Source organism: Bombina bombina, chromosome 3 (assembly GCF_027579735.1).
Source record: "Bombina bombina isolate aBomBom1 chromosome 3, aBomBom1.pri, whole genome shotgun sequence".
Classification (NCBI taxonomy): Eukaryota; Metazoa; Chordata; class Amphibia; order Anura; family Bombinatoridae; genus Bombina; species Bombina bombina.
The window spans coordinates 998085588-998111548 of NC_069501.1; the positions used below are offsets into that span (position 1 = coordinate 998085588).

The following is a 25961-nucleotide window of genomic DNA, read 5'->3' on the forward strand; positions in this document are numbered from 1 at the left end:
GTATTTGCTTCTTCAGAAGCAGTTTTTGGTAGAAAAGTTCTTCAGGCAGCTGTTTCAGTTTGATTCTTCTGCTTTTGATTTAAGTTTTTTCCTTCAAAAGTGAAAATAAACATTTTTTTGGGTTGTGGATTATTTTTTAAGCGGCATATGGTTGTTTTTATTTTATTCCCTCCATCTCTAGTGACTCTTGAGTGGAAGACTCCACATCTTGGGTATTGATATCCAATATGTCACTAGCTCATGGACTCTTGCCAATTACATGAAAGAAAACATAATTTATGTAAGAATTTACCTGATAAATTCATTTATTTCATATTGGGAAGAGTCCATGGGCCCACCCTTTTTATGGTGGTTATGATTTTTTGTATAAAGCACAATTATTTCCAAATTTCCTTTGTTGATGCTTTCTACTCTTTTCTTTATCACCCCACTGCTTGGCTATTGGTTAAACTGCATTGTGGGTGTGGTGAGGGGTGTATTTGTAGGCATTTTGAGGTTTGGGAAACTTTGCCCCTCCTGGTAGGATTGTATATCCCATATGTCACTAGCTCATGGACTCTTGCCAATTACATGAAAGAAATAAAAACTAACAAATAGGAACTAAAAACTTAAAACTTCACAAAACTAAAAAACAATCATCTGTGATAGAGATGTGGTATAGACACTGCAAGTTCTATATTACCAAATATGTAATAAATTATGTTTTTTTACAATATTCTACTTATAGTCACATGATTAGGAAGGTATGCTTCCAATCTGATGCCTAATAGTCAAGAAATAGTTATATACAAGCCTTAATTCCCATTCCCAAGTACCAGTGACATGGTATTTAGAGTACATGAATTTCTAGGATTTTTACAATTTAGTTAATAGGCTATAACTAAAAAGGTATATGACTTGTTTGGTCTGGAAGGGCATTATCTTGAGTTGTATATATTTATACAGTCTGTGTAATCCTTTGTTATTTAGAACAAAGTAGTATATGGTAATAAGTGTTCTTATTTAATTAAATAACTGTGTTCATGTAGTTAAATTGTGCTTCACATAATGACACTTTTTTGACAGGTTATAGTTCACATTTCAGTGTGCTTTTTACTTGATAGGCTATGAGGACGTGTGTATTGTCAATGGGAGTGATAGGGGATATAACTTAAGACTGTGCACCCTCTCGATTGGCTACTAAGAATGCCATTCAAGTGAGTTGAGGTCACTTCCGGTATCCCGATAATAATACTTAACTGTTTATACACATAAGGGCTCATTACCTTGATCCACCATTCGTAGTGGCCATCTATAGGACCTCTAATCCACCCATAAAGCCTATACTTATGTTAGACACTTTTAGTGCACAAGTTCACTCGCAACACAATTTTCGCCAAACTGGAAGAAGTGAGACTTCCGGTTTATTGGAACGCATATGCGTTCCATACTCGAACACACTATTTGCACACAGGTTGTAAGGTAATCACTGATGCCTAAAGAGTTGGCCACATAGGAGCTTGATATACAACAGGTTGGTGACACACTTGAAAGTTTTTAAAATACTAAGGTTGATGGTATTTAGTTTTTATATAATGAAACATGTTGTATTGAAATAATACCGGAAGGGAGTTAACTTCCGGTTTGATGAAACGCATGGCGTGCGTTCCATCTTAACACATGGGAACTATGTTATGAGACACAGGTGTTTTGATGTAAGTATTTCCATAATTGTTTTGTACACTATATTAAGGTATGATTTGACACTGTTTTGTATTCTGATGAAGGGGTCTGTGTGAACCCCCGAAACGTTAATAAACACTAAGCCTTTTGGTTGACCCACTACTGAAAAGTACTGTGAGTGCTTTCTTCCACTGATGTATACTTTTTCATGCTAGCACCCAGGCCGTTGGCCCAGGAGGACGGATTTACTATTAGGAGGAAAAACAGAATTTATGCTTACCTGATAAATTACTTTCTCCAACGGTGTGTCCGGTCCACGGCGTCATCCTTACTTGTGGGATATTCTCTTCCCCAACAGGAAATGGCAAAGAGTCCCAGCAAAGCTGGCCATATAGTCCCTCCTAGGCTCCGCCCACCCCAGTCATTCGACCGACGGACAGGAGGAAATATATATAGGAGAAACCATATGGTACCGTGGTGACTGTAGTTAGAGAAAATAATTCATCAGACCTGATTAAAAAACCAGGGCGGGCCGTGGACCGGACACACCGTTGGAGAAAGTAATTTATCAGGTAAGCATAAATTCTGTTTTCTCCAACATTGGTGTGTCCGGTCCACGGCGTCATCCTTACTTGTGGGAACCAATAACAAAGCTTTAGGACACGGATGAAGGGAGGGAGCAAATCAGGTTACCTAAACGGAAGGCACCACAGCTTGCAAAACCTTTCTCCCAAAAATAGCTTCCGAAGAAGCAAAAGTATCAAATTTGTAAAATTTGGCAAAAGTGTGCAGTGAAGACCAAGTCGCTGCCTTACATATCTGGTCAACAAAAGCCTCGTTCTTGAAGGCCCATGTGGAAGCCACAGCCCTAGTGGAGTGAGCTGTGATTCTTTCAGGAGGCTGCCGTCCGGCAGTCTCATAAGCCAATCGGATGATGCTTTTAAGCCAAAAGCAAAGAGAGGTAGAAGTCGCTTTTTGACCTCTCCTTTTACCAAAATAAACAACAAACAAGGAAGATGTTTGTCTGAAATCTTTTGTAGCCTCTAAATAGAATTTTAGAGCACGGACTACGTCCAAATTGTGTAACAAACGTTCCTTCTTTGAAACTGGATTCGGACACAAAGAAGGTACAACTATCTCCTGGTTAATATTTTTGTTAGAAACAACCTTTGGAAGAAAACCAGGCTTAGTACGCAAAACCACCTTATCTGCATGGAACACCAGATAAGGAGGAGAACACTGCAGAGCAGATAACTCTGAAACTCTTCTAGCAGAAGAAATTGCAACCAAAAACAAAACTTTCCAAGATAGTAACTTAATATCTATGGAATGTAAAGGTTCAAACGGAACCCCTTGAAGAACTGAAAGAACTAGATTTAGACTCCAGGGAGGAGTCAAAGGTCTGTAAACAGGCTTGATCCTAACCAGAGCCTGAACAAATGATTGAACATCTGGCACAGCTGCCAGTCTTTTGTGTAGTAAGACAGATAAAGCAGAGATCTGTCCCTTTAGAGAACTTGCAGATAATCCTTTCTCCAAACCTTCTTGTAGAAAGGAGAGAATCCTAGGAATCTTTATCTTATTCCATGGGAATCCTTTGGATTCACACCAACAGATATATTTCTTCCATATTTTATGGTAAATTTTTCTAGTTACCGGTTTTCTGGCCTGAACCAGAGTATCTATCACAGAATCTGAAAACCCACGCTTCGATAGAATCAAGCGTTCAATCTCCAAGCCGTCAGTTGGAGGGAGACCAGATTTGGATGTTCGAATGGACCCTGAACAAGAAGGTCCTGTCTCAAAGGTAGCTTCCATGGTGGAGCCGATGACATATTCACCAGGTCTGCATACCAAGTCCTGCATGGCCATGCAGGAGCTATCAAGATCACCGAGGCCCTCTCCTGATTGATCCTGGCTATCAGCCTGGGAATGAGAGGAAACGGTGGAAATACATAAGCTAGGTTGAAGGTCCAAGGTGCTACTAGTGCATCTACTAGAGTCGCCTTGGGATCCCTGGATCTGGACCCGTAGCAAGGAACCTTGAAGTTCTGACGAGACGCCATCAGATCCATGTCTGGAATGCCCCATAATTGAGTTATTTGGGCAAAGATCTCCGGATGGAGTTCCCACTCCCCCGGATGGAATGTCTGACTCAGAAAATCCGCCTCCCAGTTTTCCACTCCTGGGATGTGGATCGCAGACAGGTGGCAGGAGTGATCCTCCGCCCATTGAATTATTTTGGTCACTTCTTTCATCGCCAGGGAACTCCTTGTTCCCCCCTGATGATTGATATACGCAACGGTCGTCATGTTGTCTGATTGGAACCTTATGAATCTGGCCTTTGCTAGTTGAGGCCAAGCCCTAAGAGCATTGAGTATCGCTCTCAGTTCCAGAATGTTTATCGGGAGAAGAGACTCTTCCCAAGACCATAGACCCTGAGCTTTCAGGGATTCCCAGACCGCGCCCCAGCCCACTAGACTGGCGTCGGTCGTGACAATGACCCACTCTGGTCTGCGGAAGCTCATTCCCTGGGACAGATGGTCCAGGGTCAGCCACCAACGGAGTGAATCTCTGGTCTTTTGATCTACTTGAATCATTGGAGACAAGTCTGTATAATCCCCATTCCACTGTTTGAGCATGCACAGTTGTAATGGTCTTAGATGAATTTGTGCAAAAGGAACTATGTCCATTGTTGCAACCATCAACCCTACTACTTCCATGCACTGCGCTATGGAAGGACGAGGAACAGAATGAAGCACTTGACAAGAGCTTAGAAGTTTTGATTTTCTGACCTCTGTCTGAAAAATCCTCATTTCTAAGGAATCTATTATTGTTCCCAAGAAGGGAACTCTTGTTGACGGGGACAGAGAACTTTTTTCTATGTTCACTTTCCATCCGTGTGATCTGAGAAAGGCTAGAACGATGTCCGTATGAGCCTTTGCTTTTGACAGGGACGACGCTTGTATTAGAATGTCGTCCAAGTAAGGTACTACTGCAATGCCCCTCGGTCTTAGAACCGCTAGAAGGGACCCTAGCACCTTTGTGAAAATCCTTGGAGCAGTGGCTAACCCGAATGGGAGAGCCACAAACTGGTAATGCTTGTCCAGAAAAGCGAACCTTAGGAACTGATGATGTTCTTTGTGGATAGGAATATGTAGGTACGCATCCTTTAGATCCACGGTAGTCATAAATTGACTTTCCTGGATAGTGGGTAGAATCGTTCGAATGGTTTCCATCTTGAACGATGGTACCCTGAGAAATTTGTTTAGGATCTTCAAATCCAAAATTGGTCTGAAAGTTCCCTCTTTTTTGGGAACTACGAACAGATTGGAATAAAATCCCATTCCTTGTTCCTTTATTGGAACTGGGTGTATCACTCCCATCTTTAACAGGTCTTCTACACAATGTAAGAATGCCTGTCTCTTTATTTGGTTTGAGGATAAGTGAGACATGTGGAACCTTCCCCTTGGGGGTAGTTCCTTGAATTCCAGGAGATAACCCTGAGAAACTATTTCTAGCGCCCAGGGATCCTGAACATCTCCTGCCCAAGCCTGAGCAAAAAGAGAGAGTCTGCCCCCCACTAGATCCGGTCCCGGATCGGGGGCTACTCCTTCATGCTGTTTTGTTAGCAGCGGCAGGCTTCTTGGCCTGCTTACCCTTGTTCCAGCCTTGCATCGGTTTCCAGGCTGGTTTGGGTTGTGAGGCATTACCCTCTTGCTTAGAGGATGCAGAATTAGAGGCCGGTCCGTTCCTGAAATTACGAAAGGGACGAAAATTAGACTTATTTTTAGCCTTGAAAGACCTATCTTGTGGAAGGGCGTGGCCCTTTCCCCCAGTAATGTCTGAAATAATCTCTTTCAATTCTGGTCCAAATAGAGTTTTACCTTTGAAAGGAATGTTAAGTAATTTTGTCTTGGATGACACATCCGCTGACCAAGACTTTAGCCAAAGCACTCTGCGCGCCACGATAGCAAACCCTGAATTTTTCGCCGCTAATCTAGCTAATTGCAAAGCGGCATCTAAAATAAAAGTTAGCCAATTTAAGTGCGTGAACTCTGTCCATAACCTCCTCATATGGAGTCTCTCTACTGAGCGACTTTTCTAGTTCCTCGAACCAGAAACACGCTGCTGTAGTGACAGGAACAATGCACGAAATTGGTTGTAGAAGGTAACCTTGCTGTACAAAAATCTTTTTAAGCAAACCCTCCAATTTTTTATCCATAGGATCTTTGAAAGCACAACTATCTTCGATAGGAATAGTAGTGCGTTTGTTTAGAGTAGAAACTGCCCCCTCGACCTTAGGGACTGTCTGCCATAAGTCCTTTCTGGGGTCGACCATAGAAAATAATTTCTTAAATATAGGGGGGGAACAAAAAGGTATGCCGGGCTTTTCCAACTCCTTATTTACTATGTCCGCCACCCGCTTGGGTATAGGAAAAACGTCGGGGTGCACCGGAACCTCTAGGAACTTGTCCATCTTGCATAATTTCTCTGGAATGACCAAGTTGTCACAATCATCCAGAGTAGATAACACCTCCTTAAGCAGTGCGCGGAGATGTTCTAATTTAAATGTCACAACATCAGGTTCAGCTTGTTGAGAAATCTTTCCTGAATCTGAGATTTCTCCATCTGACAAAACCTCCCTCATGGCCCCTTCAGATTGGTGTGAGGGTATGACAGAACAATTATCATCAGCGCCCTCCTGCTCTTCAGTGTTTAAAACAGAGCAATCGCGCTTTCTCTGATAAATAGGCATTTTGGATAAAATATTTGCTATGGAGTTATCCATTACAGCCGTTAATTGTTGCATGGTAATAAGCATTGGCGCACTAGATGTACTAGGGGCCTCCTGCATGGGCAAAACTGGTGTAGACACAGTAGGAGATGATGTAGTATCATGTTTACTCCCCTCATCTGAGGAATTATCTTGGGCAATTTCATTATCTGTGGCAGTACTGTCCTTACTTTGTTTGGACGCTATGGCACAATTATCACATAAATTTAAATGGGGAGACACATTGGCTTTCATACATATAGAACATAGCTTATCTGAAGGTACAGACATGTTAAACAGGCTTAAACTTGTCAACAAAGCACAAAAAAAAAAAAACGTTTTAAAACAAAACCGTTACTGTCTCTTTAAATTTTAAACAGAAAACACTTTATTACTGAACATGTGAAAAAGTATGAAGGAATTGTTCAAAAATTACCAAAATTTCACCACAGAGTCTTAAAGCATTAATAGTATTGCACACAAATTTCAGAGCTTTAACCCTTAAAATAACGGAACCGGAGCCGTTTATAAATTTAACCCCTATACAGTCCCAGCTATAGTCTTTGCTGAGACCCAACCAAGCCCAGAGGGGAATACGATACCAATTGACGCCTTCTAGAAGCTTTTCCAGCAATTTTTAGATCCTCACACATGCATCTGCATGCCCTGCTCTCAAAAAACAACTGCGCAGTAATGGCGCGAAAATGAGGCTCAGTCTATAACTAGGAAGGCCCCCTGACTGGAAAAGGTGTCTAACACAGTGCCTGCCGTTTAATAAACGTTCCCAAAGTTTATAAATGCAAATTGTCAGCATAAATATGAATAAAATGCCCAAATAAAGCAATCGATTTAGCCCATAAGAATGTCTACCAGTTTTTTAGCCCATAATAAGCCCTTTATTCTGTTTGTTTGACTAAGAAAATGGCTTACCGGTCCCCATGAGGGGAAATGACAGCCTTCTAGCATTACATGGTCTTGTTAGAAATATGGCTAGTCATACCTTAAGCAGAAAAGTCTGCTAACTGTTTCCCCCAACTGAAGTTACTTCATCTCAACAGTCCTATGTGGAAACAGCAATCGATTTTAGTTACTGTCTGCTAAAATCATCTTCCTCTCACAAACAGAAATCTTCATCCTTTTCTGTTTCAGAGTAAATAGTACATACCAGCACTATTTTAAAATAACAAACACTTGATAGAAGAATAAAAACTACATTTAAACACCAAAAAAACTCTTAACCATCTCCGTGGAGATGTTGCCTGTGCAACGGCAAAGAGAATGACTGGGGTGGGCGGAGCCTAGGAGGGACTATATGGCCAGCTTTGCTGGGACTCTTTGCCATTTCCTGTTGGGGAAGAGAATATCCCACAAGTAAGGATGACGCCGTGGACCGGACACACCAATGTTGGAGAAATGTGTGCTTTTATTTTCTCATAAGAGTAAACGTTTTCGGGCTGTGATGCCCGTCATCAGACTCCTGAAACAAAAGACAGTTTCAGGTGTCTGATGACGGGCATCACAGCCCGAAAACGTTTACTCTTATGAGAAAATAAAAGCACAAATTTTATTCACGACGAGTGCCTCTGTTCACTTGAACCATCAATTTATGTTGATATTTTGGGAGCACCCCGACGTTGGATTCATATAGTGAGTGCTGGTAATTTTGAATTGAGATATTCGGTATTCACAGGGACCTTTGTCAAGACGTGGAATATTCACCACTGAACAATATTCCACATGCAGTGAATACGAAACAGTCTTGACAAAGGTCCCTGTGAGGAGCGAAACGTTGACTGAACCTTTTTTGATGAATTACTAATAAAAATAATGTTTATTAAGTCCTGTGAGTGCCTCTTCTCTTTTTGAAATATACAGATGAAACTCGAAAAATTAGAATATCATGCAAAAGTTCATTTATTTCACTAATGCAACTTAAAAGGTGAAACTAATATATGAGAGAGACTCATTTCATCCAAAGCAAGATAGTTCAAGCCGTGATGATTATGGCTTACAGCTCATGAAAACCCCAAATACTACACAATCTCAGAAAATTAGAATATTACATGCAATCAATAAAACAAGGATTGTACATAGAACAATATCGGACCTCTGAAAAGTATAAGCATGCACACGTATGTACTCAGTACTTGGTTTGGGCCCCGTTTGCAGCAATTACTGCCTCAATGCGGCGTGGAATGGAAGCTATCAGCCTGTGGCACTGCTGAGGTGTTATGGAAGACCAGGATGCTTCAATAGCGGCCTTCAGCTCTTCTGCATTGTTCGGTCTCATCTTTCTCTTGGCAATGCCCCATATATTCTCTATGGGGGTCAGGTAAGGCGAGTTTGCTGGCCAATCAAGCACAGTAATCCCAAGGTCACTGAACCAGGTTTTGGTACTTTTGGCAGTGTGGGCAGGTGCCAAGTCCTGCTGGAAAATGAAGTCAGCATCCCCATAGAGCTTGTCTGCGGAAGGAAGCATTAAGTGCTCCAAAATCTCCTGGTAGACGGCTGCGTTGACCCTGGACTTAATGAAGCACAGTGGACCAACACCAGCAGATGACATGGCTCCCCAAATCAACACAGACTGTGGAAACTTTACACTGAACTTCAAGCATCTTGCAGTGTGTGCCCCTCCATTCTTCCTCCATTTTCTGGGTCCTTGGTTTCCAAATGAGATGCAAAATTTGCTCTCATCAGAAAAGAGGACTTTAGACCACTGAGGAACAGACCAGGTCTGTTTTTCTTTAGCCCAGGTAAGACGCTTCTGACGTTGTTTGTTGTTCAGGAGTGGCTTGACAAGAGGAATACGACACTTTTGAATGGCCTTTTCCTGACAATCCTCTCCAGGCTGCTGTCATCCCTGCTGCTTGTGCACCTTTTTCTTCCACACTTTTGCCTTCCACATAACTTTCAATTAATGTGCTTTGATACAGCACTTTGGAATACATCCAACTTCTTTTGCAATTACCTTTTGAGGCTTTCCCTCTTTATGGAGGGTGCCAATGATGGTTTTCTGCACAACTGTCAGGTCAGCAGTCTTTCCCATGATTGTGATTCCTACTGAACCAGACAGAGACCATTTAAAGGCTCAGGAACCCTTTGCAGGTGTTATGGCTTAATTAGCTGATTAGAGTGGGACATTTTGAGCCTAGAATATTGCACCTTCTCACAATATTCTAATTTTCTGAGATTGTGGATTTGGGGTTTTCATGAGCTGTAAGCCATAATCATCACAATTATGACAAATCATGGCTTGAACCATCATGTAATAAGTCTATATCATATATAAGTTTCACCTTTTAAGTTGCATTAGTGAAATAAATTAATTTTTCGAGTTTTATATATATATATATGTGTGTGTGTGTGTGTGTATGTGTGTGTATGTGTGTGTGACATATATATATATATATATATATATATATATATATATATATATATATATATATATATATATATACATACATACATACATACACACACATATGTATACACATACATACATACACACACACACACACACAATATATATATAAAATAAAAATAAATAACACAATCCTAGAAGTAAATCCGTCCTCCTGGGTCAACTGCCTGGGTGCAAACATGTAAATTATACAATATCAAACGAAAGCACTCTCAGGACTTGTTAGTAGTAGATCAAAAAACAGTGTTTATTGACGTTTTTGACCCACTACTAACAAGTCCTGAGAGTGCTTTCGTTTGATAATATATATATATATATATATATATATATATATATATATATATATATATATATATATATATATATATATATATATATATATATATATATATATATATAGGTGGCCCTCGTTTTACAATGGTTCAATTTACACCGTTTCAGAATAACAACCTTTTTTTCCAGTCATGTGACTGCTATTGAAAAGCATTGAGAAGCAGTGCATTTATTAAAAAAGCCAGTAGGTGGAGCTGTCCGCTTGTGTTGCAACAAAGCAAGGCAAGCTGAAATTAATCAGTTTAACCACACCTGAGCTATCGAGCAGATTTCAAAGGAACAAGATCTTCCTGTCTATAACTCAGTCCAGATTGGAATGCATAGAAAGAACTGTTTGCAGAAAAATGCAAGTGAAGTCTGTGTTGTGTGATTATTTTATTAGGTTTATAATACTGTCTAGCATTTAAAGTCTTCATTCCAAAGCTTTAAAAATAATGTATTAGGTGTTACTTATGACAATTTTGAGAGGGACCTGGAACCTATCTCCCTCACTTCCCATTGACTTACATTATAAACTGGGTTTCAATTTACAACGGTTTTAATTTACAACCATTCCTTCTGGAACCTAACCCCGGCGTAAACTGAGGGCTACCTGGTGTGTGTGTATATATATATATATATATATATATATAATATATTAGATAATAGAAGAAAATTGGAATGTTGTTTAAAATTGTATTTACAAACTGAATCATAAAAGAAAAAGTTTGAGTTTCATGTCTTATTTTTATCTCAATTCAAAGCATGGAATCCTTAAATAATAAAAAAAAAAAAAAAAACACACACCCTTTGTTGGAGGTCAGATAAAAAGATACGTTGTTCCAAATTTTCAACCCACTGAAGAATAGACATGTCTGCTCGGAAAGTCCAGTCAGTCACAGACCATTTCTCCACTGTCTCATGGCTCACAGGCTGACCGTCTGTTGGGATGAATTCAAAGATAGAATCTGAATGAATGAAACAAACAAAAAAAAAAAAGCATGGTTAGTTTGGTAGAATTTTGCAGTATTGTACAGTAGTCAACTGTTTCATTACACCAAGCAGCTATGTAATTTTGATTAATTCAGTCATCATTTCCGTGCTCTGTGCATTCCACAAGTCAAGTCTGATCAGACTAAAATACTTAAAGGGACAATAATTTCAGGGCCACTAGCGCCAAAATTACATGCATAGTGCATTATTTATTGCACTATAATGTCCATTTAAACTGCAATTGTTTTGCAGTGTAAAATGAAAGACATGTATGTGTAATATCTCTCTATCTACACATATGACAGAAGCAGATTTATTAGTCAATCCTAGATAAAACTGCCTTTACATTTGCAAGAGAGAACAAACTTTATACATTTGTTTTGTGTACAGAAGCAGAGCTTTTAGATGTTCCTGACTGAAGGGGGTGACTAATTTGAGGCACACTGAAATGTGCACCTATGAACACGTTCTCCTATGCTATCTTTCAGATTTCACTCACCACTGGCTGGCCGGAAACACATCTCCTTGAGATGTTCCAAATGCTTTGTTAGATGCTTGTGTAGATTTTTTTCCCGGATGCCTCGTGGGTGCAGAGTTTTAAGCAAGGATTCCAAAATAGCTGAGTCTTTTATCCACCACCATTTTTGTCTCATATCTGCAAACACATTAAGAAATACAACAACAAGAAAACACAGATATGCACAAGCACTTAAAGGGACAGTCAACACCAGAATTGTTTTTGTTTTAAAAGATAGATAATCCCTTAATTACCCATTCCCCAGTTTTGCATAATCAACACAGTTATAATAATACACATTTTACCTCTGTAAGTACCTTATATCTAAGCCTCTGCAGACTGCCCCCTTACTTCAGTTCTTTTGACAGACTTGCATTTTAGCCAATCAGTGCTCACTCCTCTGTAAATTCATGTGCATGAGCTCAATGTTATCTATATGAAACACATGAACTAATGCCCTCTAGTGGTAAAAAACTGTCAAAATGCATTTAGATTAGAGGCGGCCTTCAAGGTCTAAGAAAATAGCATATGAACCTCCTAGGTTTAACTTTTAACTAAGAATACCAATAGAACAAAGCAAAATTGGTGATAAAAGTAAATCGGAAAGCCCTATTTGAATAATGAAAGTTTTTTTTTGGACGTGACTGTCCCTTTAAACAATAAGACTATATGAAACAGAGGGGAAAAAAATAATCAAGATATCTTTAAAGATGGAAAATAATTTATTTACTTTTTTATCTTAATCTATCTACCAGGTGAAGGATTAAATCTAATACATTTAATTAGATGTTAATTATTTAACAAGCTGTGATAATAGGATAACAGAAAAACTGACCATGTGCTTTAACTTCCATCTGAAAGGTCCCAGTCTAATGGCTTGATAATTAGTTTATTTGTCCACGAATAACCTTATATTTTGAAGTTATAGCTTTATGAAACTGAACTTACCAGCTGGTACAGGCCTTTTAGTGAGTTGGCTGAAATACTTCTCTTCTATCTGTTTCAGCACCTTACTTGGAGGACGTCCTCTGTGCTTTTTCTGACCCGAGTCACATACAGTGTTGGAGTCTAGGGGTTTCTCATGATGTGGAATAGAACTTCTCCGAAAATTGGTGCATGCAAGACAGGGCGTGGCTCCTGAAACTGCAGGATACTGCTCCTCTCCTTTACATGTAACAGCCTGCACAACACATAACAGTTCCTCTTGAGTTTACTAAACATCTTATCAATTAAGACATAATGAAAAATCAATAGCTCCAGTTATTGCATTTCTCCCATATACACTGTATTAAGAATAAAGATTCAAGCGATAATATGAAACAATAGCCCACAAATCCTTTTAACCAAAATATCAAGTCCAGTCTAGGACTACTAGCGCAATCTACTTCACAAAGTGACCAGTTTGCAGAACATTTTTTAGAGTCACTGACAGGCTTATGACAAACAATTATCCTAAAGGGACAATCCTAGCAATTAATAAATAAAAAAAAAAACACAAAGACAGTTTATCAGACAAAGATCAATAGGTGGCTAGAGCCTACTTTAGATATAGTATGTCCTTTCAATTCTACGTTGCAAATATCTGAATTAAACTACAATGAATCATTTAAAATGCAATCAAACTTCATGAATACATTCTCACCTGAACTGCAGAAGAATTGGGGGGAAGAAAGTTGCTTGGGTTAGCTGGAGTTTCTTGCAAAGGGTCACTGAAAGGAGTACTGGGGATCAGTTGGCACCACTGACTTTCTTCTGTGGGCAACTTGGCTGTTGACTCAGAGTGAGGAGGGCTGTTCTCAGGAGTCAGCACTGCACTGTTCAGATTCTGAAACTCACTACTAGGACTACTGCGAGAGTTCAAATCTATATCATTCATTGTGTCATTCCATGAATCTGAACACTGGTGCAAAATACAATGATGATGTGGTTCACTTCTAGACTTCCGCGGGCGTCCTCGTGAGCGGTTAGGTGTATTGAAAGGCTTTTCATCAGTTTCTTTAATATCCTCTGTTTTAATTGAGGATAATAGGGAAGTTTCAGTCAGAAGATTTTCTTGAGTTTGCCCTGTGAAGTAAGATTTTATAGGTACTTACTTTTTTTTTGCAGAGGACTACAAAATATGTACTAAAGAGTATAAAGAACAATTATGAGTTTGCTATGAATAAAGACAAATAAGTAGAATATTCTTCCTACAAAATAATAATAATAAACAACACTTACCATTTGTCCCATGTGTACCCTCTACAAATATGCCACCTAAGTGTGGCAGCATCCAGTAGACTCTGTGGTAGCGATCTTGTCCTAGAGACACAAATCGAAGCTTCTGTGAGGAGCTCAGCAACTTCTTCCGAAAAAACAAGTGTCGCTGCAAAAACAAAACAAACAATATTAACACCTACAATACAGCAATTTAGAAGTCCCTGAATAGTAATAATCACAAATGAGAATGTTACTCCCACAGAGGGTGGATCGAACTGACCAAGCCACAGCTTACCACTCTAACTTTCTTCCCCCCAATTCTTCTGCAGTTCAGGTGAGAATGTATTCATGAACTTTGATTGCATTTTAAATGAACAGTGTTACCCCAGACCACTTCTATTTTTAGTTATGTCCAGAAGGGACAAGAAATAGCAAGGAGGGAAAATCCAGATCACACCCCCCTTCCGGATTGGGTGGCGGTCCCTTAAATATGGACACTAGCGAGGACGACACGCCTTTGAGAAAGCAGTTGGCGAAACGCACGCCAGGCGTTCGCACTGCTTCTCCTGTAATTAATTTGTTAAAAATAAGCCTTCAACTTAAATCTGTTGGCCTTATTTGGCGCTTAGTTTTGTCCTTGGGGTTTAATCTCCTTCCGAAACCTCCTAATACTATAAAATTGGCTGGACATAATCCAAACTTGATAATAGAACGTAGGTTATATGCTTGCGAGCTTTCGGGTAACAATACTACTAGCGTTTCTTCACACCTAGTCGTTCATAATATCTGAGGTTGAATTATATACCCTCTAACTAAACCTCATAGAAACTATATATGTACCGTTACCTATATTCAAATAATTATCGATTTAGGTATACACTTTCTATACCTACACTTATACAGGAGAAGTGTGTGTTAGAAATTATTTTGTGTTCCTCCCTTGAACACAATTTTAAACTTTATTTTTTCTATGTGTGTTACAGATGATCCTGATATTCACTTTTTTAAATAAAATGTTTACACTAGGGATATTTAGAGTCTGACTTATAGTCAGACATATTATCTATTTCTTATCCAATGGAAATGGAATTTAGATATGATTGTAGTGGGGTCCTGTGATATTTTTATAACAATATTATCCTACTTAGGAACCGATTGTGGAATGGAATAATTGATTCTCCTTAACCTTACCCATACATCTATGTGACAATCACAGACCATCTTAATCCCACTATAAAGACAATCAGTTAAACACTGACACACATTATAGGTCCTCTTGTATCTTTTCAATACCTCTGTGTAATATATGTATTTGTATGTCAGATTTAATTTTAAATATTGACCAATAAAAGTTACATTTTAAAATTAGTTACAATTACAATAAGTCTCTTATTTTTAAGTGGGTGCTTTTTCTTTTTCTAAATAAATAATTACTGGGCATTAGGCATTACCTACATAGGGAAACTTAGGTTTACCCTCCTAGGATAAGAGACTAAATATCTCCCCCATACCTCCCTTTCAGAGAGGTTTCTTATAAAGGCTATCACAGACTCTGAAGGTTCACAAGACCTCGTAGATAACCATCATGCAGAAACTCCAACAAGTGACAAAGTGAAATATCTGGAGTAGAGACCTCTAGTCAACATCCATGAGGGGAAGCATGCCATATCCTGTAGTATATCTTCCGAGCTTTTAATAATAGTGTAGTTACTAGAGCTTAACGACCAAGGACGTGCAGGGTACGTCCTACAAAAATTGGCACTTAATGACCAAGGACGTACCCTGCACGTCCTCAGTGTTTTCAAGCACTGGAAGCGATCGCTTTAAGTTATTGCAGTGATGCCTCTATATTGAGGCATCCGGCAATAACCTTTTTAAAGCATCTGATGCAGAGAGCCACACTGTGGCCCTCTTTGCATCCGCCAGAGATGGTGCCGATCGTTGGTGGGTGGGAGCCATAGCAGGGAGGCAGATGGGCGGCCCATCGCTGGAGGATATCCGGATCCTGTCCTATCTGTTTATCCTAGAGCGCGCAAGGAGGCGGGGGTGGGAGCGTGCATGTGCACACGCTCCCGTCAAAGTAGGGAGAGGGAAAGGAAGAGGGAGAAAAATGTTGGGAAAGAGATCTGGGAGGGGGAGGGGGGCAGCTACACTACAGAAAATGGGGGTTTTATTTATATATTTTTTTTAACAAAAATTTTGTAGTAAACTGGGTACTGGCAGACAGTACCTAAGATGGCCACCAATAGGTCGAGGGGGAGGCTTAGAGAGCTGTTTGGGGGGGTAATGGGGGATCCTACACTTCAGATGAAATATAAAAATAAAAACATCTTTAAAAAAAAATAAAAAAAAATAATAACATTTATTTTTGAAACCTAGGTATTGTAAACTGATTGGTACAGAGCAAAGCATACCCACAGAGTGGGTTTGGAAAACAATTACTTTTGCAGACAAGATTTCTGATATACGGTAGAGATATGTTAATGAAATGCTATTGATAAAAAGCGTATTTGGGGTAGTTAGTTAGTAACAGGCATAGAAAATATTTACTTACAGTGGCCCTTTAAGGGTAAGAAGATTGAAAAATGGTCTGGTCACTAAGGGGTTAATAGGATATAAAAAAAAAAAAAAAAGAAATATGTTGTGGTTCAGATAGAGCATGCAATTTTAAACAACTTTTTAATTTGCTTCTATTATTAATTTTCTGCCATTAAGTGCTCCAGACACCTACCTAGATATCTCTTCAACAAAGAATACTAGGGAAACAAAGCAAATGCGATAACAGAAGTAAATTGTATGCTCTGAACCAAAACAACATTTTGGAGTTTTATATCCCTTCAAATATTTAGCTTCTGCAACCTAGCCCACTCGGCTGCCAAATTGCCAGATGAAGTTTCTATAGATATGGATGCCAAACTCGACCCTTTGACAAAGGAGCAGCAACTCACTACTGGAAGCTGGCTGAACACAACAAAGGGGCAGCAACTCACTACTGGAAGCTGGCTAAACAAAACAAAGGGGCAGCAACTGATTACTGGAAGCTGCCTAAACACAACAAAGGGGCAGAAACTCACTAATGGAAGCTGGCTGAACACAACAAAGGGGCAGCAACTCATTACTGGAAGCTGCCTAAACACAACAAAGGGGCAGCAACTCACTACTGGAAGCTGGCTGAACACAACAAAGGGGCAGCAACTCACTACTGGAAGCTGGCTAAACACAACAAAGGGGCAGCAACTCACTACTGGAAGCTGGCTGAACACAACAAAGGGGCAGAAACTCACTACTGGAAGCTGGCTGAACACAACAAAGGGGCAGCAACTCACTACTGGAAGCTGGCTGAACACAACAAAGGGGCAGCAACTCACTACTGGAAGCTGGCTGAACACAACAAAGGGGCAGCAACTCACTACTGGAAGCTGGCTAAACAAAACAAAGGGGCAGCAACTCATTACTGGAAGCTGCCTAAACACAACAAAGGAGCAGTAATTCACTACTGGAAGCTGGCTTAACACAACAAAGTAGCAGCAATTTACTACTGGAAGCTGCCTAAACACAACAAAGGAGCAGCAACTCACTACTGGAAGCTGGCTGAACACAACAAAGGAGCAGTAATTCACTACTGGAAGCTGGCTGAACACAACAAAGGAGCAGCAACTTACTACTGGAAGCTGGCTGAACACAACAAAGGAGCAGCAACTCACTACTGGAAGCTGCCTAAACACAACAAAGGAGCATAAACTCACTACTGGAAGCTGGCTAAACACAACAAAGGAGCAGAAACTCACTACTGGAAGCTGCCTAAACACAACAAAGGAGCAGAAACTCACTACTGGAAGCTGCCTAAACACAACAAAGGAGCAGCAACTCACTACTGGAAGCTGCCTAAACACAAGAAAGGAGCAGCAACTCACTACTGGAAGCTGCCTAAACACAAGAAAGGAGCAGCAACTCACTACTGGAAGCTGGCTGAACACAACAAAGGAGCAGCAACTCACTACTGGAGTCTGGCTAAACACAACAAAGGAGCAGAAACTCACTACTGGAGTCTGGCTAAACACAACAAAGGAGCAGCAACTCACTACTGGAAGCTGCCTAAACACAAGAAAGGAGCATAAACTCACTACTGGAAGCTGCCTGAACACAACAAAGGAGCAGCAACTCACTACTGGAAGCTGCCTGAACACAAAACTCACTACTGGAAGCTGCCTGAACACGTGAGCCAATGGTAGGAGGCACAGATGTACAATAGTCAATTGGCAGCTAGTTCGCAATAGGGCATTGCTGCTCCTAAGCTAATCTTTGTATGCTTTTTAACAAAGGATACCAAAAGAACAAAGCCTATTTGATAAAAGAAATTGGAAAGTTGTTTAAAATGACAGACTGTAAATCATGAAAATGTAATTTTCACTGTCCCTTTAAAATAGGTCTTATTTGTTCATAAGAGTAAACTCAATTTGCTTTTTGGTTATACAGCTCATTATATAATGGTAAATATGGGGAGTGGTCAGTGGGAGGAGGGTTCTCATTGGTGATTACTAGCCAGGGAGAGCCAAAACAAAAAATTTAAAGTATATGGGCGGGGGGAGAAGCCTGTGAAATTACTTTATTAAACAATACAATTCAAAATGTTTTGTTCAACATACTTTTACAGCAACAAGAAAGGAGGGTAAAATGTGAAAACATACAAAGAAATGAAAACATTTAATTCGCCATTGAAAGGCTTATATTGGGGGACAATAGCTGAAAGAAAAACACACTGCAATGGAATTTACTTTCATTATTAGGTTTCCTTTTCCTGGAATTTAACTCTGAAATGCTTTTTTTTCCTGTAGGATTCTTGGCCCTCTAGCTTGCAATAATGTACACAGGGCACATTTATTTCTACCCCTAATGGACCACAATAAAGGAAAACATAATTTATGCTTACCTGATAAATTTATTTCTCTTGTAGTGTAGTCAGTCCACGGGTCATCCATTACTTATGGAATATATCTCTTCCTAACAGGAAGCTGCAAGGGGATCACCCAAGCAGAGCTGCTATATAGCTCCTACCCTCACATGTCATATTCAGTCATTCGACCAAAGCAGACGAGAAAGGAGAAACCATAGGGTGCAGTGGTGACTGGAGTTTAATTAAAATTTAGATCTGCCTTAAAGACAGGGCGGGCCGTGGACTGACTACACTACAAGAGAAATAAATTTATCAGGTAAGCATAAATTATGTTTTCTCTTGTTAAGTGTAGTCAGTCCATGGGTCATCCATTACTTATGGAATACCAATACCAAAGCTAAAGTACACGGATGAAGGGAGGGACAAGGCAGGAACATTAAACAGAAGGAACCACTGCCTGAAGTACCTTTCTCCCAAAAATAGCCTCCAAAGAAGCAAAAGTGTCAAATTTGTAAAATTTCGAAAAGGTGTGAAGCGAAGACCAAGTCGCAGCCTTGCAAATCTGTTCAACAGAGGCCTCATTTTTAAAGGCCCAGGTGGAAGCCACAGCTCTAGTAGAATGAGCTGTAATCCTTTCAGGAGGCTGCTGTCCAGCAGTCTCATAGGCTAAACGTATTATGCTACGAAGCCAAAAAGAGAGAGAGGTAGCCGAAGCCTTTTGACCTCTTCTCTGTCCAGAGTAAACGACAAACAGGGAAGAAGTTTGACGAAAATCTTTAGTTGCCTGCAAATAGAACTTCAGGGCACGGACTACGTCCAGATTATGCAAAAGTCGTTCCTTCTTTGAAGAAGGGTTAGGACACAGTGATGGAACAACAATCTCTTGATTGATATTCCTGTTAGTAACTACCTTAGGTAAGAACCCAGGTTAAGTACGCAGAACTACCTTGTCTGAATGAAAAATCAGATAAGGAGAATCACAATGTAAGGCAGATAACTCAGAGACTCTTCGAGCCGAGGAAATAGCCATCAAAAACAAAACCTTCCAGGATAACAGCTTGATATCAATGGAATGAAGGGGTTCAAATGGAACGCCTTGAAGAACATTAAGAACTAAGTTTAAGCTCCACGGCGGAGAAACAGTCTTAAACACAGGCTTAATCCTAGCTAAAGCCTGACAAAAAGCCTGAACGTCTGGAACTTCAGCCAGACGTTTGTGTAGAAGAATAGACAGAGCAGAAATCTGTCCCTTTAACGAACTAGCAGATAAGCCCTTTTCTAAACCCTCTTGTAGAAAGGACAATATCCTAGGAATCCTAACCTTACTCCATGAGTAACTCTTGGATTCGCACCAATATAAATATTTACGCCATATCTTATGGTAAATTTTTCTGGTAACAGGCTTCCTAGCCTGTATTAAGGTATCAATAACCGACTCCGAGAAGCCACGCTTTAATAGAATCAAGCGTTCAATCTCCATGCAGTCAGCCTCAGAGAAATTAGATTTGTATGGTTGAAAGGACCCTGAATTAGAAGGTCCTGTCTCAGAGGCAGAGACCACGGTGGACAGGACGACATGTCCACTAGGTCTGCATACCAGGTCCTGCGTGGCCACACAGGCGCTATCAGAATCACCGAAGCTCTCTCCTGTTTGATCTTGGCAATCAAAGGAGGAAGCATCGGGAATGGTGGAAACACATAAGCCATGTTGAAGACCCAAGGGGCTGTCAGAGCATCTATCAGCACCGCTCCCGGGTCCCTGGACCTGGATCCGTAACAAGGAAGCTTGGCGTTCTGGCGAGACGCCATGAGATCCAGATCTGGTTTGCCCCAACGATGAATCAGTTGAGCAAAGACCTCCGGATGAAGTTCCCACTCCCCCGGATGAAAAGTCTGGCGACTTAGAAAATCCGCCTCCCAGTTCTCCACGCCTGGGATGTAAATCGCTGACAGGTGGCAAGAGTGAGACTCTGCCCAGCGAATTATCTTTGAGACTTCCAACATCGCTAGGGAACTTCTGGTTCCCCCTTGATGGTTGATGTAAGCCACAGTCGTGATGTTGTCCGACTGAAATCTGATGAACCTCAGAGTTGCTAACTGAGGCCAAGCTAGGAGAGCATTGAATATTGCTCTTAATTCCAGAATATTTATTGGGAGGAGTTTCTCCTCCTGAGTCCATAATCCCTGAGCTTTCAGGGAGTTCCAGACTGCGCCCCAGCCTAGAAGGCTGGCGTCTGTTGTTACAATCGTCCAATCTGGCCTGCGAATGGTCATCCCCTTGGACAGATGTGGCCGAGAAAGCCACCATAGAAGAGAATCTCTGGTCTCTTGATCCAGATTTAGTAGGGGGGACAAATCTGAGTAATCCCCGTTCCACTGACTTAGCATGCACAATTGCAGCGGTCTGAGATGCAGGCGCGCAAATGGTACTATGTCCATTGCCGCTACCATTAAGCCTATTACTTCCATGCACTGAGCTACTGACGGGTGTGGAATGGAATGAAGGACACGGCAAGCATTTAGAAGTTTTAATAACCTGGCCTCTGTCAGGTAAATTTTCATCTCTACAGAATCTATAAGAGTCCCTAGAAAGGGAACTCTTGTAAGTGGTAATAGAGAACTCTTTTCCACGTTCACCTTCCACCCATGCGACCTCAGAAATGCCAGAACTATCTCTGTATGAGACTTGGCAGTTTGAAAACTTGACGCTTGTATCAGAATGTCATCTAGGTACGGAGTCACCGCTATGCCTCGTGGTCTTAGTACCGCCAGAAGTGAGCCCAGAACTTTTGTAAAGATTCTTGGAGCCGTAGCTAATCCGAAGGGAAGAGCTACAAACTGGTAATGCCTGTCTAGGAAAGCAAATCTTAGGTACCGATAATGATCTTTGTGAATCGGTATGTGAAGGTAGGCATCCTTTAAGTCCACTGTGGTCATGTACTGACCCTCTTGGATCATGGGAAGGATGGTTCGAATAGTTTCCATTTTGAATGATGGAACTCTTAGAAATTTGTTTAGGATTTTTAAGTCCAAGATTGGTCTGAAGGTTCCCTCTTTCTTGGGAACCACAAATAGATTTGAATAGAATCCCTGCCCGTGTTCCGTCCGCGGAACTGGGTGGATCACCCCCATTAGTAAGAGGTCTTGTACACAGCTTAGAAACGCCTCTTTCTTTATTTGGTTTGCTGATAACCTTGAAAGATGAAATCTCCCTCGTGGAGGAGAAGTTTTGAAGTCCAGGAGATATCCCTGAGATATGATCTCCAACGCCCAGGGATCCTGGACATCTCTTGCCCAAGCCTGGGCGAAGAGAGAAAGTCTGCCCCCCACGAGATCCGTTTCCGCATAGGGGCCCTCTCTTCATGCTGTCTTGGGGGCCGCAGCAGGTTTCTTGGCCTGCTTGCCCTTGTTCCAGGACTGGTTAACTTTCCAGCCCTGCCTGTAACGAGCAACAGCTCCTTCCTGTTTTGGAGCGGAGGAAGTTGATGCTGCTCCTGCCTTGAAGTTACGAAAGGCACGAAAATTAGACTGTTTGGCCTTTGATTTGGCCCTGTCCTGAGGTAGAGCATGGCCCTTACCTCCCGTAATGTCAGCTATAATTTCTTTCAAGCCGGGCCCGAATAAGGTCTGCCCTTTGAAAGGAATATTAAGCAATTTAGATTTAGAAGTCACGTCAGCTGACCAGGATTTAAGCCATAGCGCTCTGCGCGCTTGGATGGCGAATCCGGAGTTCTTAGCCGTAAGTTTGGTTAAATGTACGACGGCATCAGAAACAAATGCGTTAGCTAGCTTAAGTGCTTTAAGCTTGTTCATAATTTCATCCAATGGAGCTGTGCGAATGGCCTCTTCCAGAGACTCAAACCAGAATGCCGCCGCAGCAGTGACAGGCGCAATGCATGCAAGGGGCTGTAAGATAAAACCTTGTTGAACAAACATTTTCTTAAGGTAACCCTCTAATTTCTTATCCATTGAATCTGAAAAGGCACAACTATCCTCCACCGGGATAGTGGTACGCTTAGCTAAAGTAGAAACTGCTCCCTCCACCTTAGGGACCGTCTGCCATAAGTCTCGTGTGGTGGCGTCTATAGGAAACATTTTCCTAAATATGGGAGGAGGGGAAAAAAGGCACACCAGGTCTATCCCACTCCTTGCTAATAATCTCTGTAAGCCTTTTAGGTATAGGAAACACGTCAGTACACACCGGGTACCGCATAGTATCTATCCAACCTACATAATTTTTCTGGAATTGCAACCGTGTTACAATCATTCAGAGCCGCTAATACCTCCCCTAGCAATATGCGGAGGTTCTCAAGCTTAAATTTAAAATTAGAAATCTCTGAATCCAGTCTCCCTGGATCAGATCCGTCACCCACAGAATGAAGCTCTCCGTCTTCATGTTCTGCAAACTGTAACGCAGTATCTGACATGGCTCTCACCTCATCCGCGCGCTCTGTCCTTAACCCAGAGCTATCGCGCTTGCCTCTTAATTCTGGCAATTTAGATAATACTTCTGTCATAACAGTAGCCATGTCTTGCAAAGTGATTTGTAAGGGCCTCCCTGATGTACTTGGCGCCACAAAATCACGCACCTCCTGAGCGGGAGGCGAAGGTACTGACACGTGAGGAGAGTTAGTCGGCATAACTTCCCCCTCGTTGTCTGGTGATAATTTCTTTACATGTAAAGATTGACTTTTATTTAAAGTAGCATCAATGCAATTAGTACACAAATTTCTATTGGGCTCCACATTGGCCTTTAAACATAGTGAACAAAGAGATTCATCTGTGTCAGACATGTTTAAACAGACTAGCAATGAGACTAGCAAGCTTGGAAATACTTTTCTAAATAAATTTACAAGCAATATAAAAAACGCTACTGTGCCTTTAAGAAGCACAAAAGGCTGTCACAGTTGAAATAACAATGAACCAAAATAGTTATAGCAACCAATTTTTCACAGTAAATGTATTAAGTTAGCAAAGGATTGCACCCACCAGCAAATGGATGATTAACCCCTTAATACCCAAAAACGGATAACAATTTAATAATTAACGTTTTTCTCACAGTCAAAACACACTGTCACAGGTCTGCTGTGACTGATTACCTCCCTCAAAATGAATTTTGAAGACCCCTGAGCTCTCTAGAGACGATCTGGATCATGGAGGATGAAGTAGACAGATTGTGACTGAATTTTTACTGCGCAAAAAAGCGCTAAAATAGGCCCCTCCCACTCATATTACAACAGTGGGGAAGCTCAGAAAACTGTTTCTATGCAGAAAACAAAGATGGCCATGTGGTAAAAATCATGCCCCAATAAGTTTTATCACCAAGTACCTCACAAAAAACGATTAACATGCCAGTAAACGTTTTAAACATACATTTGAAAAGTTATGAATTGTTATTAATAAGCCTGCTACCAGTCGCTTTTACTGCAGTTAAGGCTCATACATTATTTCAGTATTAACAGTATTTTCAGAGTCAATTCCATTCCTTAGAAAAATACATTCAGTGTACACACACTCATCAGCCTAATACCAGTCGCTATCACTGCATTTAAGGCTGAACTTACTTTACATTGGTATCAGCAGTATTTTCTCAGTCAATTCCATTCCTCAGAAAAATAATTACTGCACATACCTCATTTGCAGGGGGGCCCTGCATGCTATTCCCCTTCTCTGAAGTTACCTCACTCCTCAGATGAGAACAGCCAGTGGATCTTAGTTACGTCTGCTAAGATCATAGAAAACGCAGGCAGATTCTTCTTCTAATGCTGCCTGAGAATAAACAGCACACTCCGGTGCCATTTAAAATAACAAACTTTTAATTGTAGAAATAAACTAAGTTAAAAAACACCACAGACCTCTCACAGCGACCTATCTTTAGTTAGGCTGCAAGAGAATGACTGAATATGACATGTGAGGGGAGGAGCTATATAGCAGCTCTGCTTGGGTGATCCTCTTGCAGCTTCCTGTTAGGAAGAGATATATTCCATAAGTAATGGATGACCCGTGGACTGACTACACTTAACAAGAGAAATAAATATTCAGAATAGTTAAAGTGAATTTAAATTTAGATGATAAAGTGCCTGTTTTTAAAAATCTGATTCATAAAAATTTACATTTCACTTGTGTTGTGAAAATGCTTACCTTTTAATCTTTACAGCCGCGCCAGTGATTCCCTCGGTCGTCACAAGCCTCTTCATACGTCAGAAATGATGGATCGGTCATCCTCCAATCACGGCACCCCCCCCACCCCCCCGGGGAAACCGTGTCTGATTCAACACCGTTATTGGAGGAAGCCAGATTCCTCATTTTAGAACCGGGAAGAGGCTTTGCGACAGGCGGGGGGAATCACTGGAGCGGCTGTCAAGACTAAAAAGGTAAGTATTTTCACATGAGTGAAATGTAAATTTTGATGAATTAAAGTGCCCTTGTTTTTAAATCGGATTTTTAAAAACTGGGCACTTTATCATCTAAATTTACATTCAGTTTAGTAAAATTATCTTATGCTGTATACTGTTATTTTACAAAACCAAAATTCATTGCTGATATTTTATCCTGTTTAAAAATGTTTTTAATGAAAACAAAATGAATCAATTAAAAGAGGCAAACAAATTGCAGTTTAGACAGATATGCAAGGAAGAGTTTTACCTTTGTAAGTTTCTCGATTTGACTTTCTAGCTCCCCAACACTCAAGCAAGAGGAAACATCTTCCTGAATGAGAATAATAATATTAATATTAAATAATATAATCCTAGATTATAATTTACACAAACATTAACTGTGTGCTATAATATTATTGTAGCATTACTCAAAACAAAATCTCCATTTGAAGTACTGAATGTAATCAAAGAATGATAAAACAAAAAAATGTTATTTGTTTTTTAATGGTCTAGGCTTATAATGAAGTACTTATGCTTAGACAATATTCACAAGTTCTTTTGATGTGTGCTTTTTAAAGTAATAAGCATAACTCACAATTGTGCAGTTATTGAATAAAGAGGTAAGGCATTTTTTTTAATGCTGCACTTCTGGGGGGGGGGGGGCAGGACGTAACTACCTCTTTCTATTGCATTAAAGGGACAGTCTACTTGAAGCCTGTGCACCCTTCACTTGTTCCCAGTTTGTTTGATTGAGAGCTCGATTTGTTTGGCTGGTTTAGGGACCCAGGTTTTGGGAGAGACTTCGGCGT

General features: G+C 40.6%; 1 protein-coding gene across 1 annotated transcript in view; it reads right to left on the bottom strand.

Moving 5' to 3' along the window:
* The window catches only part of BAZ2A (bromodomain adjacent to zinc finger domain 2A), a 218841-nt gene that overhangs the window by 136183 nt on the left and 56697 nt on the right, over positions 1–25961 (bottom strand). Inside the window, exons 19-24 of the mRNA XM_053705512.1 lie at positions 25421–25483; positions 13903–14047; positions 13325–13746; positions 12631–12862; positions 11665–11820; positions 10980–11140 (exon numbers count right to left, since the gene is read on the bottom strand). Coding sequence (XP_053561487.1) covers positions 10980–11140; positions 11665–11820; positions 12631–12862; positions 13325–13746; positions 13903–14047; positions 25421–25483 — 1179 coding nt within the window. The remainder of the gene's footprint in view (positions 1–10979; positions 11141–11664; positions 11821–12630; positions 12863–13324; positions 13747–13902; positions 14048–25420; positions 25484–25961) is intronic.